The 17,862-nt window shown below is 36.9% G+C and overlaps 1 protein-coding gene and 1 pseudogene across 1 annotated transcript; one reads left to right on the plus strand and one right to left on the minus strand.

The window, feature by feature from the left end:
- Positions 1-4,517: 4,517 nt before the first annotated feature.
- On the minus strand, positions 4,518-5,459 carry LOC102977478 (olfactory receptor 10K1-like). The gene is given in 3 exon segments (XM_028488091.1): positions 4,518-4,799; positions 4,801-4,937; positions 4,940-5,459. Coding segments are annotated over 3 exon segments (939 nt in total).
- A 6,982-nt stretch (positions 5,460-12,441) lies between these two features.
- On the plus strand, positions 12,442-13,405 carry LOC112062221 (olfactory receptor 10T2-like; annotated as a pseudogene).
- Positions 13,406-17,862: the final 4,457 nt, after the last annotated feature.

Here is a 17,862-nt window from a genome sequence, read left to right on the forward strand (position 1 = left end):
TTTTCAAATCCTTTCTCTTCATCTATTGAGATGATCATGTGATTTTTACCCTTCCTTTTTGTTAAAGTGGTGTATTACATTGATTGATTTGCAGATATTGAACCATCCTTGTATCCCTAGAATAAATCCCACTTGATCATGATGTATGATCCTGTTTATATATTGTTGAATTAGGTTTGCTAAATTTTGTTGGGGATTTTTGCATCTACATTCATCAGAGATACTGGCTGAATTTTCTTTATTTCTGGTTTTGGTACCAGGGTAATGAGGGTGCCATATCATAAAATTGGGGACGTTCCATCCTCTCCAATTTGGGGGAATAGTTTGATAATAGGCATTAGCTCTTCTTTATATGTTTGATAGAATTTGCCCTGTGAGCCACCTGGTCCTGGACTTCTGTATGCTGGGAGTTTTTTTTGTTTTTTTTTTACAAATTCAATTTCACTTCTAATGATAAGTCTGTTTAGATTGTATATTTCTTCCTGATTCAGTCTTAGGAGATGTATATTTCTAGAAATTTATCCAGTTTTTCTAGGTTAGCCCATTCGATGGCATTTAACTGTTTGTAATATTCTCACGATTAGTTCGTATCTCTGTGACCTCAGCTGTTATTTCTCTTCTTTCAAATTTTATTTTGTTTATTTGGGTCCTCTCTATTTTTTGTTGTTGAGCTTGGCTTATAATTTTTTTTAATCTTTTCAAAAAACCAGCTTTTGGTTTCATTTATCTTTTCTATTTTTTTTTTTTCGTCTCTATTTAATTTATTTTCTCTCATCTTTATTATCCTTCCTTTTGCTGACTGACTGTGGATTTGTTTGCTCTTCTTTTTCTAATTCCCTTAAAAGGTATATTAGGTAGTTTATTTGAGATTTTTATTCTTTATTGAGGTAGGACTGTATCACTATAAACTTTCCCCTTAAAATTGCTTTTGTTACATCCCTTAGATTTTGGAAGGCGTGTTTTTATTTTCATTTGTTTTGTGGTATTTTTTGATTTCTTCTTTGATTTCTTCATTGACCCACTGGGTCTTTAGTAGCATGTTGTTTTGTCTATACATGTTTGTGTTTTTCCCATTTTTCTTACCATAACTGATTTCTAGTATCATACTATTAGAATCAGAAAAAATACTTGATATAATTTCTGTCTCCTTAAATTTGTTGGGACTTGTTTTGTGGCCTAGTATTTGATCTATCCTGGAGCATGTTCCCTGTATACTTGGGAAAAAAATGTATATTCTGATGTTTTTGGATGGAATGTCCTGTGTATATCTATTACATTTAACTGATTTGGCATGAGTAAGGGCATAGGCTGGGGCTGTCCCAGCATCAGTCAGAATTCTGACTACTTCTGATCTGCTGTTCCCATGAATGCCATAATGGCTGCCAGCACCCAGTTTGAATGCTGTGCTGGTCCTGAGCTGGCTCTGTCCCCTGAAACTGTGCCCTCTCCTCTGTTGCAGCACCTTCATCCTAGTGTGGAGCTGTGTTGCCGAGCAAGAGGGACCAGAGCAGGGCTGGGGTGAGCACTGGGGTGGTTGTGGAAAACTGGCCAGAGTTCTGGGCATCTTCACTCTGCTTCTTCCACCTTGTTTTGGGTGTAAGCAAGCATGTACATGCTCTTCATGGGAGGGATCTAGGTTCTAAAGCCCTGTTGTCAGTCCTCATGGTTTTCAAACCAGCTAAGGGATCTCATCCTCCTGGTGTCAGACCTCAGGGCTGTGGCATCCCATATGTGGTTCAGACTTATTCTGAGACTGTGTAATCTCCCTCTTTTTCTGTGTCCCCTCCGAGGTGTGCATGTCCCAACCTGATGACTTCTCTTCCCTCCCTACCCAACCCTGTGTAGGTCTTTCTTACAGTCTTGGTTGCATAAGAGTCTTTCTGTTAGGCTCCAGTTTGTTTTCACTGAGAGTTGTTCCACATGTATCTGTATTTTTGATGTGTGGTTGGAGCAAGGTGAGTTTGGTGTCCTCCTACTCTGCTATCTTGATATCCTACTCTAGCCACCATGCAAGCCCAATCAGTCCTTATAAAATCCAGGTGGTAAGAAACCAAGACTCAATAGCCCCAGATTTGCACACAGCCAACATTTAACATGAACTAATGAGCCACATAAGTGACCAATTTTGTAAATGACCCTTCAGCCCTAGTTGGCCCAACCAAGGTGACCTCACAAAAAGTAGATACAAGCTGTCCCATGAAGCCCTGCCAAAATTGTGGATTTGTGTGTAAAATAAATAACTGTTGTTATCTTAGTTAAAATACAGGGTAGTTTGCTAAATGGAAATAAATAACTAGAACAGAATTTGGTATCTAAAGTCAGGATGCTATTATAATTAAAACTTTAAAAATATGGCATTGAGTTTGGACTTGATGGTAGGAAAATTTGTAAAACCTTAAGGAATCTATCACTGAAAGGTGTAAGAGCCTTGAGGCCACTGTTGGTAAGCATTTGAAGGACAGAGAGGAAGCTGTTATTATAGTTTGGTAAAAGGGGGCATTTACATGCTTTCTTGGAAAGTTTGCATTACTATAGCCTGGAACACAGAAAAATCATTTATTAAACTCATGAGAAATTTCTAGGAAGATTATAGAAAGTGCTGATCAATGATAACATATGAGAAGAAAGAAATGAACAAAATAAAGTGTAGTTAAGTTTCTGAGAAGAATTTAGAAGACCTATAAAGAATCCAGAACTTCCTAGGTTTGAAAATAAAGCTTTTCCCATCCAATCTCCAATATCTCCCAACAAAGATTCTGAAAGTAAGAAATGGCTTCAAGGGAAAGATTAAATTCAAGGTGCTTCAGGAAACTATTGCCTCAGGGTAAAGATCTCAAGAATGTCACTATAAGACTGTAAGACTTTCTGTTAGAGTTCGGAAGTATTTAAGTTTATGCCAAGTAAGTTTTAGACTTTTAATTCCATGTTGTCTGAAATAGAAATTTGTGGAAGTGCCTTTCTTTACAGGAATCCAAATGTATGGTTTATCCTTTGAGTGATGTTATTAGTATTAAGATTGGATTTATACAGATGTCTTCATGTTACCTCACTCCATCCCTTTGTGAACAAAGACATAATTTGGTGTAATGACTAAACAGATTTGGTCAAGGAGAACACAGCTGTTGAACAGGGCTAAGCAAAATTACTCCCGTGGAAATAAAATAGAATTTGAGGATCTTGCTGGGTTTGACTTCCCACCCTTCTCCTGAAGGAAAAATTCCTTTATATCTCAGAATACTTTCAATAAAGAATATTGAAGAAAACCAAACCGTGTTGACAAGCTTATGTTTAATATAAAATCTGTGACTTCAGGAAATTCAGATTCATTATATTAAAAGCAACCTTGTCGACCCTGTTCCTGGTACCGTGCCTGGAACTAAAGAGAAGTTTGTGCTATGAATACCCTTGCTTATTCTGCCATCTTCTGCTGCCGAGCTTGCTCAGCCACGTTCATGTCCTGTCTTCATGAATGTCAGCTCATCCATGTAGGCAGCCACACACCTGAATGTGACTTTACCACTCTTTTTTTTAAAATTATTCTTCCAGAGAAGAAGCAGCACGTGAGAAAACATGGCAGACTACAGAATCGTGTTACTTTGAGGACCAGCATAGTGGATTAGCTTCAGAGGGCACAACAAGGCACATATGAGAAATGGACAATAATAATGTTAGAAATAATAATGCCACAGAGGTGGCGGGGACTAGGTGATAAATCCTTGACTTCATCCTGTATGGAAAGAGGAGTCACTGAAGAACTTTTCCATGGATTTTCTGGACATTAGGGAAGTCTTTCTCTTTACCCTATTAATATTAACTCTACCCCTTTGCTAGATTACTTAAGATACTTCAGCAATTATTCCATGTTAGCAGCTGCCTTGAAGGGAATAAATAGGTATGATATTCAGGGAATGAATTTGGGGCCTATGACAGGATAATATTAGAAGGGCATACGTATATAGGAAGGAAATTCCATAATAAGGTTCCAGTCTCAAACAAGGAAAGGACAAAACAATCCCAAGTAAAGGCAAAGCCATTTAAATATGTAGATTTGGTGGGGGGAAGAATCAGGGACCAAAAAGGGACACTAAAGTTTGCTGTAGAATGGAGGGGACCAAGGTTGCCTGTTGTCTTCTGGAAAGGAAGAACTAATATCAGGAGGGGTAGGAATAGATAGTCATATATTCTTCTGTTCCTTTGAACTAGACAGCTTTGGTGCATCTTTGCTCTCATCAATGGATTTATTTGTTTTTGAATAATAAATCTTTACAGCAGTAAAATGTGATGAAATTTATTCTAGAAATGAATAATCTTTTCACATGTCTACATAGCCTTCTTAGAGCATTATTCATGGCAGAAAGCTAGAATGTCTTATCTTCTTTGAGCCTCATTCTCTTCATATGAAAAATTTCTTTACATTACAGCATGTTCTACATTTAAATGAGAAAATATTTGAAAGTATACATATTACTTGGCACATAAAAGGCATACAATTAACTGAACAGTTAATAACTGGCTCTTTAATTAACAGCATATGAAGTCTGGACAATTGTTCTTCGAATGGCTGATTTGAATTCCTTATTCCTCATACTGTAAATCATTGGATTGAACAATGGAGTGAGGATGGTATAAGACACAGATATTAGGGTGTCTTGACTTGAAGAGTAATGGGATTTGGGCCTTAAGTAGATGAAAGAGGCACGACCATAGTGAACAGTTACCACAATGAGATGGGAGGCACAAGTAGAGAAGGCTTTATATCTTCCAACAGAGGATGGGATTTTTAGAATGGCAGAGATGATAATGGATAGAGGAAACCAGGATAAGTAACAGTGGAATAATCAAGGCAAACACACCAAGCATGAATATGACTAACTGACTGAGGTGAGAGTGATGTGATGCCAGCTTGAGAACAGGAGAAATGTCACAGAAGAAGTGGTTAGTTGGTTGGAGGAGTGGAATGGCAAGTGAAATACCAGGGAGGTGGTGACCAGTGAGACAGTGAAGCCACAGGCACAGGCAGCAGCCACAAGTCACACACACACCCCATAACCCATGAGCACTGTGTAACACAGAGGGTTACAGATGGCCACACAGCGATCATAACCCATGACTGCCAGCAGGAAGGAGTGAGAGCAACCTAGGAAGAGGAAGGAAAACATCTGGATAGAACAGCTCAAGAAGGAGATGGTCTTCTTCTGGGCCAGCAGGTCAACCAGCATCTTGGGTACAAGGATGAAGGTGTAACAAGTCTCAAAACAGGAGAGTGCAGCAAGGAAGAAGTACATAGGGATATGGAGGGCTCTGTCCAAGACAATGGTGGAAATGGTGATGGAATTTGTGCTCAGGGTGAACAGGTAGATGAGCAGGAAGACAATGAAGGGCAGCTGCTGCAGCCCAGCCAGAGATGAGAAGCCAAGGAAGACAAACTCTCTCACCAAGATCTCATTGACCCATTCCATGGTCACATTATTAGGAGAGCCAGAGTCTGAGCCAGAGGCCAGGATCCAGGGAGGGAGAAATACATGGGGAACTCAGCACAAAGCCTACAGGTGGCAGGCATTTCCAGATGTTTGGTGGAACTCATTCATTTTCTCCAAAAATACCTGCCAAAATAAGAATTAAGGCTAAATATGGAACCAAACAACTGATGACCAATTAAAAGACTTTTTTCCAAGACCAAGAACATGTTATCTCTCTAGCTAAGGATTAAGGAATTATATGTTTTTTTTCCCCTTGTATCTTACTTATGGATTATTGTGTTTTCCTTGCTCACTACAAGCCTAAGGAAAATAGCTCTCCAAAAGTGAAAAATATGGTAAACTTCAGCTATCAGAAAGTGGAATGAAAGAATGAGTAATGTTCAGACACAGCAGGTGAATTTCAGTTTACCCAACCACAAATGGGGCAGGAAAAGAAGAACTAGATTATCTCTGAGCAAAACTGTGAGGGGATTTGTGTTTATTGACAACTTATTATATGATAAGATATGTGGTAAGAATATCATATACTTTATGTCAATTACTCATTATAACAATTTTATGTCAATAGGCAAAACAATATGAAAAAAATAAAAAAACTTTAGTTTTCAGACCAGTTAGAAACATTACTGGAAGTTCCACAAACTAGAGCACTGAGCCAAGGGTGGAACAGAAGATAATATTAGTTTAAAGAAATTTTTCTCCTTTTTTTAGAAAGAGAAGAATCATCATACTGTTAGAAAGAGTCTCATTTACTTTGTGGCATTTTAAACACACTTCACTTTTCCTGTTCTGAGGTGCCTCAGAAAAATAGAGTTTTCCAAAAATGGCAAGACTTTCCTTGTCACACAGAGTGACAGAGAATGTGACAATTGGGCAATTTTCCAGGATTACAACTCCTGATCAAATCATAGGCTTTATATATTTTGCATATTGTTATGTCAGTAAGATTCCTTTTGGATATTCTGCTACTAAACACAGTTTGCAAACTGCTATAAAAAATTATTTCTAAAGTCGTTTTTAGGGCTTATATCAGATCATTTTTTTGTGGGTGTATTTCCCAACTGCCTAAGCCTAAGAAGTAAAGAAAATGTTCTTTGTATGCAAAATCATTTAACATTTATTGGTTGTCTCCAGTCTTCATTTGTACACTTTTCAGTATATTTAAACTTTTACATCATTATGTGTTGAAGAATTGTTTGCATCTGCTACCAGAATTTTGTTTTTGCATTTTTCATGATAATAGCAAACCTTGGCTTTCTAGACCTTAAGTTAAGTGGTCGGAAATTTCTGAAACTCACTGTACCCATCCTTAGAATTTGAAGATAAGTTTTGTTCTTTCTTAATTACTAGAAATTGGTCATAAACTTTGTAGGTGTAATTATTTGAAGTTAATATTAGGATAGTGACACATGCTGGTTTTAAAGTTCTTCAACACAAATAATAGGAATTTTTTTCATCTGTAACTCTAAAGTTATCTCTATTATATATAAATATAAAAAATGTAAATACCATATATATCCCTGTTATATATATACATTTGTATGTGTATACTTATATATATTGGTATAATATACATATGTCTTCTATATGAAGAAAGGCAAACTAACAAGGCAGTTTCCCTGTATAATACCTCCACCTGGACAAAGGGACCCTGTCTCTTTCAAAACACTGAGGGAAATCTAAATTTATGATCATTGCTTATCCTTTTCTTATTACTTTCCCAAGATTTTTCTGGATCTATCATCAACTAATCCACACCTCATCCCCACTATATTCTCACTCCACTGAGTATGAATTATAGAGTAGACCACAGAAGCTAGAATTATCTGATGCTGAAGGAGTACCTGTTTATCCCCAATACCAAAAACAAAAAAGAAAGCTGTTTACATTATTTGTCACTCAAACCCATGAGAGCAGCTGATTTCAGTTGAGATTTTTACATACCCTTACTATAACCTCACAGTCTAAATGAGTTGTATGATTGATATATTTTCCCTTTTTGTGGTGTATGGAAACTCACTGGCACAGTATATCTGAGAAGCAACCCCCATCTGCTCAAGAAGACATCAAAGACCACCAGAGCATGTTATATCAGTACTAAGGATAGAAAGACATAAGGGCAGATGAATAAAAAGATCTTCCAGCAAATACCCACAGGCTATAAAATTAAGGTAAAAAATCCCTCAGTTTGGAGTGAGAAGATCTATATTTCAGGTCTAGCTTTGTGTGACTTTGGGCAAGGTACTTAACTTGGATATTCAGTCTTTTTATTTTTAAAATTAAAGGCAATATGGCAATAACTGTAATAAACTGTTGGAAAGTACTTAAATGGAGGCTCTTTGAATAACATGTTGCAGAAGAAGTTTTGACTTAGGGTAAAAGTTGAATACTAACCCTTAAGATACTTTTCAACTCAGAGACTCCAGAATTCTCTAGTTAGATGATCCCTAAATTCCCTTTATGATATTCTAGAACCAAGCAATGGAATTCATGTTATGATCCTTGGAGATGACACTTCTGCACCTTATTTTTCTAACTTCTTCGATGCTCCAAAAAATTTTATATAATTTAAGCTTAAATAGTGACTCAATAATTGAGGGTACTGGGTACCTCAAAAAGGGGGCAAATCGACAAATTTTTCTGATGCAAAATTTTGATGTTTTCAAATACTTATCTTAGGGGAAAAAATCAGTCAATTAACTGAGAGAAATTATGTACCCAGCCTCAGATATTAAAGAAGTGGAATTTTTGTATTCTTAGATACACATGAAAATCCTGAATTGCCTTATTAAAATGGAGCTTAAGTATTAGATTATAACTAAAAATATGCATCCATGAGTACACAGCAGATAGAGAAGTGAGGATTTAGTTAAGTATGTGTTTCACTTAGTCCATGAGGCAACCAGTTCAAAAACAGAAAAAAGAAAGAAAGAAAAGAAAATCTACCTGGCAGCAAAAATGACCCAATCTGATCATTAAGAAAAATTCAGAGAACTATATGGACCATGCCAAATCACTTTTAGTACCTGGAGTTAAAAGCAGCCCATGGTTTTCCTTAACCTTGCCACTTGCCAGAATTGCAATGGGGGCCAATGTTCACAAGCACTAGCCCTCACTCAGGTCTAGACCCCACAAAACCCCAGACTAGAGCGACATTCTCACTGCTCAGCAAGTACCTACATTGCTCTCCTCCTTTCAATTCAGACAGAAACATTCAAGATCTGGGATCCCTTGACAAGTAGATTCTAAGCCAAAGACCAGAACCTGAAAAAATATCAGCAAAAGTGAGTGAATCTGCCTTGAGACAGAAGCTCTCCTCTGCATCCGCCTCTATCCATCAGGACTCTCAACTTGTCCAGCCAAAGTCATTATCTTTAGAAATTCTGGTGACCAACATGGGGTGTTGTTATTAAAAGTATATACTGATCATTGGACTCCTGAGGCTTGATCTACTGTACTGGAGACATTGCCCTGGGATTAATTAGAAGTCAAGGTTATTTTGGAAAATAATGTCACAAGTTTCTTAAAGGTAGCCTTAGTTGAGGTACCTGAGGAGTAGGAGCCATAAGTATAATTAGCCCATGTTTTCACTGGAAGTTGAGCCCATATGTTACGGATTCTGAAGGAAAAATCACCACAATTAAGACTGTAATGCAGAGGCCAAGTGGAAATTTTTCATTGAATTTTAAGTCAGGAAACTGGTATATTTGTCCAGTGATTCTCAAACTTAGTGTTTATGAGTCAAAAGAGGGCTTAATTGCAAATTTATCTTCTCAAGTTTTTGTCCATAGAAATCCTAATTAGAACCATTGGGGTGTTCTGCCAAAACCTAAATTTTTAACAAGTGTCTTAAACCTATTTGAACATTATCATTAAATTTCTTGTTATCTTAAAATTTTTTAACTAGAATAACTATATATATATAAAGTTGTCAATTTCATCCAAGCTAATCCAAAAGCAATATAATTCCATTCCAAACCCCAGCATGAATTGTGAAGGCAACGTGACAATACAAATTTCTAAAGTTTACATGGAATAATAAGACATTTTTGAAACAGGAAAAGTGATATAGAGGCTCACTATTCCCAATAGTAAGATGCCTTAGTGATAAAGAGAGCTTGCTACTGGAACAGGAAGAGTTAAATATTACAAAGAGACAGAAAGGAGAGCTCAGAAATTGATCTATGTATATTTGGAAACTTGGTCTTTAATAGAAATTACCTCATAAGTCAGTAAGGAAACTGTATTTAGAAAATAATGGGAAACCTGGCTCCTTCTATGTACACATCACTCATTATGAGGTGTCATATAGAAAATTAAATGGCTCACTGAAAGCTCAGATAGAGCACCACCTGTGTGACAACACCTGATGGAACCCCACATGTCTCCTCAAGGCAGTGTATACTCTGAACTAGCAAACAATGTATTGTGCCTATTCTCCAATAACAAGAATATGTAAGTCTGGGAATCAATGTAAGGGGAGACAGAAATTATTCTTTTCATTATTACCTCCAATGACTTCATAATGATGAGCTTCATAGTTTAGAGGTGTTACTTTCCAAAGGAGTGTTGTTTCTATCAGGAAACACAAAAACAGAAATTGAGACTTCCCTTTGGTTACTTCAGTCTACTTTGTTCTATTGTACAAATACTCTACAGACAGAAAAGGGCTTTTACACTAGGTAGGGTAATTGATCCTATTTTTTTTAATTATTGCTACATATTTGATTTTATTTTTCTGAAAATGTTTTGCTTAATATAAAAATTTAAACTTAAATTATAGATATGTAAGTTATAGATAGACCATAAATGCATAGATTTAGTTCTGGGCTGTATTCTGTTCTGTTGGTCTATGTGTTTGATTTTGCCAGAGGCATACCATTTTGATTACTGTAGCTTTGTAATATATTTTGAAATCATAAAATGTGCAGCCTCAAGCTTTGCTGTTCTTCTTCAAGTTTGCTTTGGCTATTCAGTGTCCTTTGTGGTTCTATATTAATTTCAAGACATTTTTTCTATTTCTGTAAAGAATGCTTATAGGATTTGGATAGGGATTGCATTTAGTTTGTAGACCACTTTGGGTAGTATGGACATTTTAACAATATTAATTCTTTCAGCCCATGAACACTGAATCTTTTTCCATTTATCTGTTTCTTTATTAATTTCCTTTCTCAATATTTTATAGTTTTCAGTGTACAAGTTTTTCACCTCTTTGGCTAAGTTAATTCCTAAATATTTTATTCTTTCTGTTGCTATTGTGAATGAGATTGTTTTCTTAATTTCCTTTTTGGATAAATCACATATATGATTGTACCATCTGCAACTAGAAATAATTTAACTTTTCTCATTCTGATTTGGATGCTTTTTATTTCTTTTTCTTGCCTAATTGTTCTGGCTAGGACTTCTAGTACTATGCTGATTAGGAGTGATGAGAGTAGGAACCCTCCTTACTGTATCCAATTTTAGAGAAAAATTTTCAATTTTCTCCTACCGATTATGATTTAGCTGTTGGCTTTTCATGTATAAACTTTACTGTGTTAAGGTAAGTTCTTTGGAGAGAGTTTTAATCATTACTGGATGTTGAATTTTGTCAAATACTTTTTCTACATCTATAGATTTTATCATGCATTTTATTTTATTTTATTAATGAGGTATAGTACATTGATTGATTTGTATATCTTCAACCATCCTTGCATCCAAAGAATAATATGTAATAAATTTAATGTTCTCTTATATTTATCAATAATTTCCTAGTATTTTGTTGAGGATTTTTGCATCTATGTTCATCAGGGATGTTGGCCTGTAGTTTTTCTTTTGTGTCTTAATATGGCCTTGGTATTAGGATGATGTTAGCCTCATAATTTGAGTTTGAAAGTGTTCTTTCTTCTTTGATTTTTTGGAAGAGTTTAATAAGGACTGGTATTTTTTTTTTTTTTTTTTTTTTTTTTTTTGCGGTATGCGGGCCTCTCACTGTTGTGGCCTCTCCCGTTGTGGGGCACAGGCTCCGGGCGCAGCCGCTCCGCGGCATGTGGGATCTTCCCGGACCAGGGCACGAACCCGCGTCCCCTGCATCGGCAGGCGGCCTCTCAACCACTGCGCCACCAGGGAAGCCCAGGACTGGTATTAATTCTTTGCATGTTTGGTAGAATTCACCCATGAAACTATCTGGTCCTGGACTTTTCTTTGTTGGGAGATTTTTGATTACTGATAAATCTCTTTATCTGTTAATTGTCTGTTTAAGCTTTCTATTTCTTCTTGATACAGTTTTGGTAGATTAATGTTTCTAGAAATTTGTTCATTTCTTCTAAATTATCCAATTTATAGGTGCACAATTATTGATAATATTCATTTATGTCCCTTTTTAAATTCTGAGTCATACATTATAATATCTTCTCGCTCATTTTTTATTTTATTTATTTCAGTCTTCTCTTTCATTCTACTTAGTTTAGCTAAGATTTTGTCAATTTTGTTTATGTTTTTCAAAAAAACAGCTTTTAGTTTTGTTGATTTTTTATGTTATTTTTCTAGTCTATATTTGATTGATTTCTTCTCTAAGTTCATCATTTTACTCCTGTTAAGTTTAGGTGAACTCATGTCAATTAAGCAAATGGTTTAATTTTTTTAAGCTTCAGTTTCTTCTTGCATAAAATGGCAGGATTGGATGAGATGAGCTTGAAATAACTCACTGATTTAATGAACTTTATATGAATCTTCTGTGCAAATAAGAATACAAAGAATGAAAACAACTTACAAAAATAAATTTCTTCACGTATCATTGAATTGGGATATTACTTACATCACTACTCCTCATGCCTCCTGCTTTCCCCTCATTCCCTGATCAATGTGCTTAACTTGTTACTCATATTTTCATACCAGTATTATTAGCTTTGTACAGAAATATATTTGTGGTTTCCATGGGAGCATTTCACTTTGTCAAATTCTTTCTGTTCTGAATGTTAGGATGTCTGAGTCAGAATACCAGTGCCTATTGGAGAGACAGAACCAGAATATGATCACTGAGTCCAACATTATAGGATTCTCAAACCTGGGACATCTGCAAATCTTTCTCTTCTTTATTTTCCTCCTGGACTACCTGACCATTCTGATGGCCAGTGCAACCATCATGACTGTTATTCATCTGAATTGGGCTTTGCACACCTCTATATACTTCTTTCTCTTTGGCCTCCCCTGCTTTGAAATCTGCTATACCTTTGTCATTGTACCAAAATGCTGACCAAGGGCTTTCCACAAGTCTGACTATTTGTTTCTCTGGGTGTGTTTCCCAGCTCTATTTCTCTGTGGGCTTGGCTTGAACCAACTGTTTCCTAATTGCTGTGATGAGCTATGATTGCTATGTTGCCATCTGCAACCCTTTCAACTATACACTCATTGTCAGCTGAGCCACCTGCATGCAGTTGGTTTTAGCCTCAGGCTTCTGTGGTTTACTGATCTCTGTGGTTGCCAATGTCCTGATGTTTAGTGTACCCTTCTCTGCCTCCAACTGAATCAACCACTTTTTCTGTGACATTTCCCCTGTCATAAAATTGGACTGCACAGACACCAACCAGATGGTTCTCTTCTTCCTCAACATTCTGGTATTGCTGGTTCCCTTAGTGTTGATCTTCATCTCCTATGTCTTCATTGTTTCCACCAACCTCAAGATCTCCTCAGTGGAGGGACAGCATAAGGCTTTTGCCACCTGTGTCTCCCACCTCACTGTGGTTATTTTCCACTATGGCTTTGCTTCCTTTATGTACTTGAGGCCCACATCCCTTTTCTCCTCCTATAAGGACCAACTTGTGGCAGTGACCTATACAGTGATCACCCCACTATTCAACCCCCTCGTCTGCACACTGAGGAATAAAGAAGTGAAGACAGCTCTGAGAAAGGTTCTCAGTAGATATTTATTTCCCAAAACTATATAAGTGAGTCAATATGTCAGGGAGGTTATATTCAGGAAAGTGTCCTAGATAAAATTTCAATTCTATAAACAAATTGATTTTTTAATCAAAAAATAAAAGTAAAGCCTTCAAGTCACCTTAATCTTTTTTTATTGGAAAGTCCTTCTGACTGGAGTGGCCAAGAGAGTGGATTAGGGAGACTCTGAGCTCAACTCCTCCCACAGACACACCAAAATTACAACTATTTACAGACAAACTATTGATGAGAAAGACTTGAAGGCTAGCAGAAAAGATCTTCTACAACTAAAGATATAAATAAGGACCCACAACAAGAAGGATAGGAGGGGTAGAGATGGGGTATAGTAACAACACATAACCCTGAGTGGGCAATCCACAAATCAGAGGATAATTGCAATTCTTATGGAGAATCTCTGCACCTGGAAGGTGACACACAAGAAGGTTTGGCTTTGAAAACGAGAAGGGCTTACTTTTGGGAGAGCCAGAGGGCTGTACAAAGCGGAGATTTCACTCTTAAAGAGCACACACAAAATCCTACACACTCCAGGACCCAGGGAGGAGGCAGTAATTTGAAATGACCCTGGGTCAGACCCACCTGCTGATCTTGGAGAGTCTCCTGGAGAGGCAGGAGGCAGCTAGTGCTCACCCTGGGGACATAGTAACTGGCAGAAGCCATTTATGGGAGCTCATTCTACCATGAGGACACTCATGCTGGCAAGTGCCATTTTAGAATCCTCCCTCTAGCTTATCAGCACCAGGACTTGGTCACCCACAAGACTGTACTGTGAAGCCACAAGCCAATCAGCTAGCCGGGAAGGGACATAGGCCCATGCACCAGCATGCTGGGTCCTAAGGGACCCTGTCCTGACCAGCAGAGGGCCCAGGACCAAGTCTCACCTACCAGTGAGTCTGACATCAACTTAAGGATGCCCAGGGCCCTCAGACAGAGACCCTGGAACACAGATCCTCCCACCAGTGGGCCATCACTAGCCCCAGGATCAGCCTCATCCACCTGTAAGGGGCACAAGCTCTGGTTCCCAGGCCTTGCAGCCAGAGACATCACGTTTACAATTATAGCAAAAAGAATAAAATACCCAGGAATAAATTTAACTAAGGAGGTAAAAGACCTGTACTCCGCAATCTATAAGACAATGTTGAAAGAAATTGAAGATCACACAAATAGATAGAAAGTTACACCATACTCATGAATTGGAAGAATTAATATTGTTAAAATGACCATACTTCCCCACACAATCTACAGATTAATGCAATCCCTATCAATGGCATTTTTCACAGAACCAATGGCATTTTTCACAGAATTAGAACAAATAATTGTAAAAATTTTTTGGAAACACAAAAGACCCTGAATAGCCAAAACAATCTTGAGGAAGGAGAACAAAGCAGAATGTATCACACTCCCTGATTTCAAACTATACTATAAAGCTGCAGTAGTCAAAACATTATGGCATTGGAACAGAAACAGACTCATAGATCAATGGAACATAATAGAGGTCCCAGAAATGAACACATATTTATATGGGCAATTAATCTATGATAAATGAGGTAAGAATATGTAGTGGGAAAAATACAGCCTCTTCAATAAATAGTGTTAGAAACACTGGACTGCTACATACAAAAGAATCAAAGATTCTTAGATGTATGACCTGAAACCATGAAACTTCTAGAAGAAATTATAGGCATTACTCTCTTTGGCATTGGTCTATTAATATTTTTTGGACATGTCTCATCAAGCAAAGGGCAACAAAAGTGATTATAAACAAATGGAACTACATCAAACTAAAAAGTTTTGCACAGCAAAAAACAAAAACAAACAAGTTATCAACAAAATGAAAAGAGCATCTACGAAATGGGAAAAGATATGTGAAATGATATATCCAACAAGGGGTTAGTATCTAAAATTTTAAAAACTCATGCATCTCAACATCAAAAAACAAAACAACCCATTAAAAAGTGAACAGAGGATCTGAATAAACATTTTTCAAAGAAGACAAACAGATGGCTAACAGGTGCATGACAAGATGTTCAACATCACTAATCAACAGGGAAATGCAAATTAAAACCAAAATAATATACCACCTCATGCCTGTCAGCATTGCTATTATTAAAAAAAAAAAAGAAAAGGAAAGAAAGAAAGAAAGAAAGAAAGAAAAGAAATAACAAGTGTTGGTGAGGGTGTGAAGAAGAAAAGAAGCCCTAATACACTACTGGTGGGAATGTAAATTGACACAACCTCTATGGAAAACAGTATGGAGATTCCTCAAAAAATTAAAAATAAAACTACCATATGATCCATCAATCCCACTCCTGGGTATTTAACTGAAGAAAATAAAAACACTACTTTGAAGGGATATATGCACCCCTATGTTCATTGCAGCTTTGTTTACAATATCTTGGATATGGAAGCAATCTAAATGTCCCCTGTTAGACGAATGGGTAAAGAAGACTTAATATATATGCATATATGTACAACTGAATATTACTCAGCCATAAAAAAGAATGAAATCTTGCTATTTGCAACCACGTGGGTGGACCTACAGGGTGTTATGGTAAGTGAAATAGGTCAGCTAGAGAAAGACAAATATGGTCTGATTTCACTTATATGTAGAATATAAAATAAAAAGAACAAACATAACAAAATAGAAACAGTCATATATAGAGAGAACAAACTGGTAGTTACTAGAAGGGATGAAGCGAAGGGTTGGGCAAAATAGGTGAATGGGATTTAGAGGTAAAAACTTCCAATTATAAAATAAATAAATCATGAGGATGTAATGCACAGCAGAGGGAATATAGTCAATAGTATTATAATAATTTTGTACGGTGACAGTTTGTTACTAGACATAATGTGGTGATCAATTCATAAAGTATATAAGTGTTGAATCACTGTGTTGTATACCTGAAACTAATATAATGTTGTATATAAACTATGCTTTAATAAAAAAGAAAATATTATTAGGGACATAGAAAGTTCATAAGAATATAAAGATAAGAATTAATAAATGAAATGCATTTGTTAAATCACCTGGTAAAGTCAATAATATAAAAATAAATTATATTTCTGAGTTTCAGCAGAAAAGAAAATCTCTGGGGCTTCTCTGGTGGCACAGTGGTTGCGTGTCCGCCTGCCGATGCAGGGGAACCGGGTTCGCGCCCCGGTCTGGGAGGATCCCACGTGCTGCGGAGCAGCTGGGCCCGTGAGCCATGGCCGCTGAGCCTGCGCGTCCGGAGCCTGTGCTCTGCAACGGGAGAGGCCACAACAGAGGGAGGCCCGCATACCACAAAAAAAAAAAAAAAAAAAAGAAAATCTCTATGTCTAGGAATATGAAGTATGGAAATACAAAAGAACAGAAAGGCCAAGTAATCTTAAAGAAACACAAACCTAGATGAATTATAGTTCCCAATATAAAATATATAATAAATTCATATGAAAAAGAGAGTACGGTATTGGTGTAAGTATACATACCTTGAGCAATGCAACAAAAAATATAATTCAGAAATAAACCAATACATATACATTCATTTGATCATGACAAAAGTGACACTGAAGTTCAAGTGCATCCTCCCACATCTGGTAGAAAAAATGATCTTTGTGGGCTTCCCTGGTGGCGCAGTGGTTGCGCGTCCGCCTGCCGATGCAGGGGAACCGGGTTCGCGCCCCTGTCTGGGAGGATCCCACATGCCACGGAGCGGCTGGGCCCGTGAGCCATGGCCGCTGAGCCTGCGCGTCCGGAGCCTGTGCTCCGCGACAGGAGAGGCCACAACAAGAGGGAGGCCCGCATACCACAAAAAAAAAAAAATGATATTTGTAAAAAATAGTACAGGGACAAATGGATATCCACAAGAAAAAACAATTAATCTTTACCTCTATCTCATACCATACACAAAAATCAATTCTACATGGATATTAGAACTAAATGTTTAAGGGTAAGCAATAAGCTTTTTAGAATAGTTTAAAAAATTATGATCTTGTGGAGGCAAAAATTATTTAAACAGCATACCAAAGCATTACTCAGAAAGCATAAGATTGATAAATTACACTTCATTAAAATTAAGAATACTTGTTTATCAAATGACACCTTAAGAGAGTCAAATGCAATTTTCAGAGCCAGGATATTTGAAATGCACATGACTAATTAAATGTCGATTTATAGAATGTTTGTAATTTTCTGTTAACCAATAAGGAAAAGAGATATTCCCCCGTTTTTAGTGTGCAAGATATTGAACATGACTCTCAAAAAGGAGGAAATCCTATTGGATGATAAACTTGTGAAAAGGTGTTCAATTTCATTAGTATCATGAAAATGCAAGTGTGATTACCCACACATACCAGGATGTCTCAAATGAAAATGAGTTGCAATATTATTTCAGGCTGAGGTTTATCTTCCTAACTGACCAAGAGGAAAAATCTAAAGGATGTGGAGGGAGAATAACAGAGGAAAGGA

The sequence above is a fragment of the Physeter macrocephalus genome, chromosome 4, assembly GCF_002837175.3.
Source record: "Physeter macrocephalus isolate SW-GA chromosome 4, ASM283717v5, whole genome shotgun sequence".
In the NCBI taxonomy this organism is placed as follows: Eukaryota; Metazoa; Chordata; class Mammalia; order Artiodactyla; family Physeteridae; genus Physeter; species Physeter macrocephalus.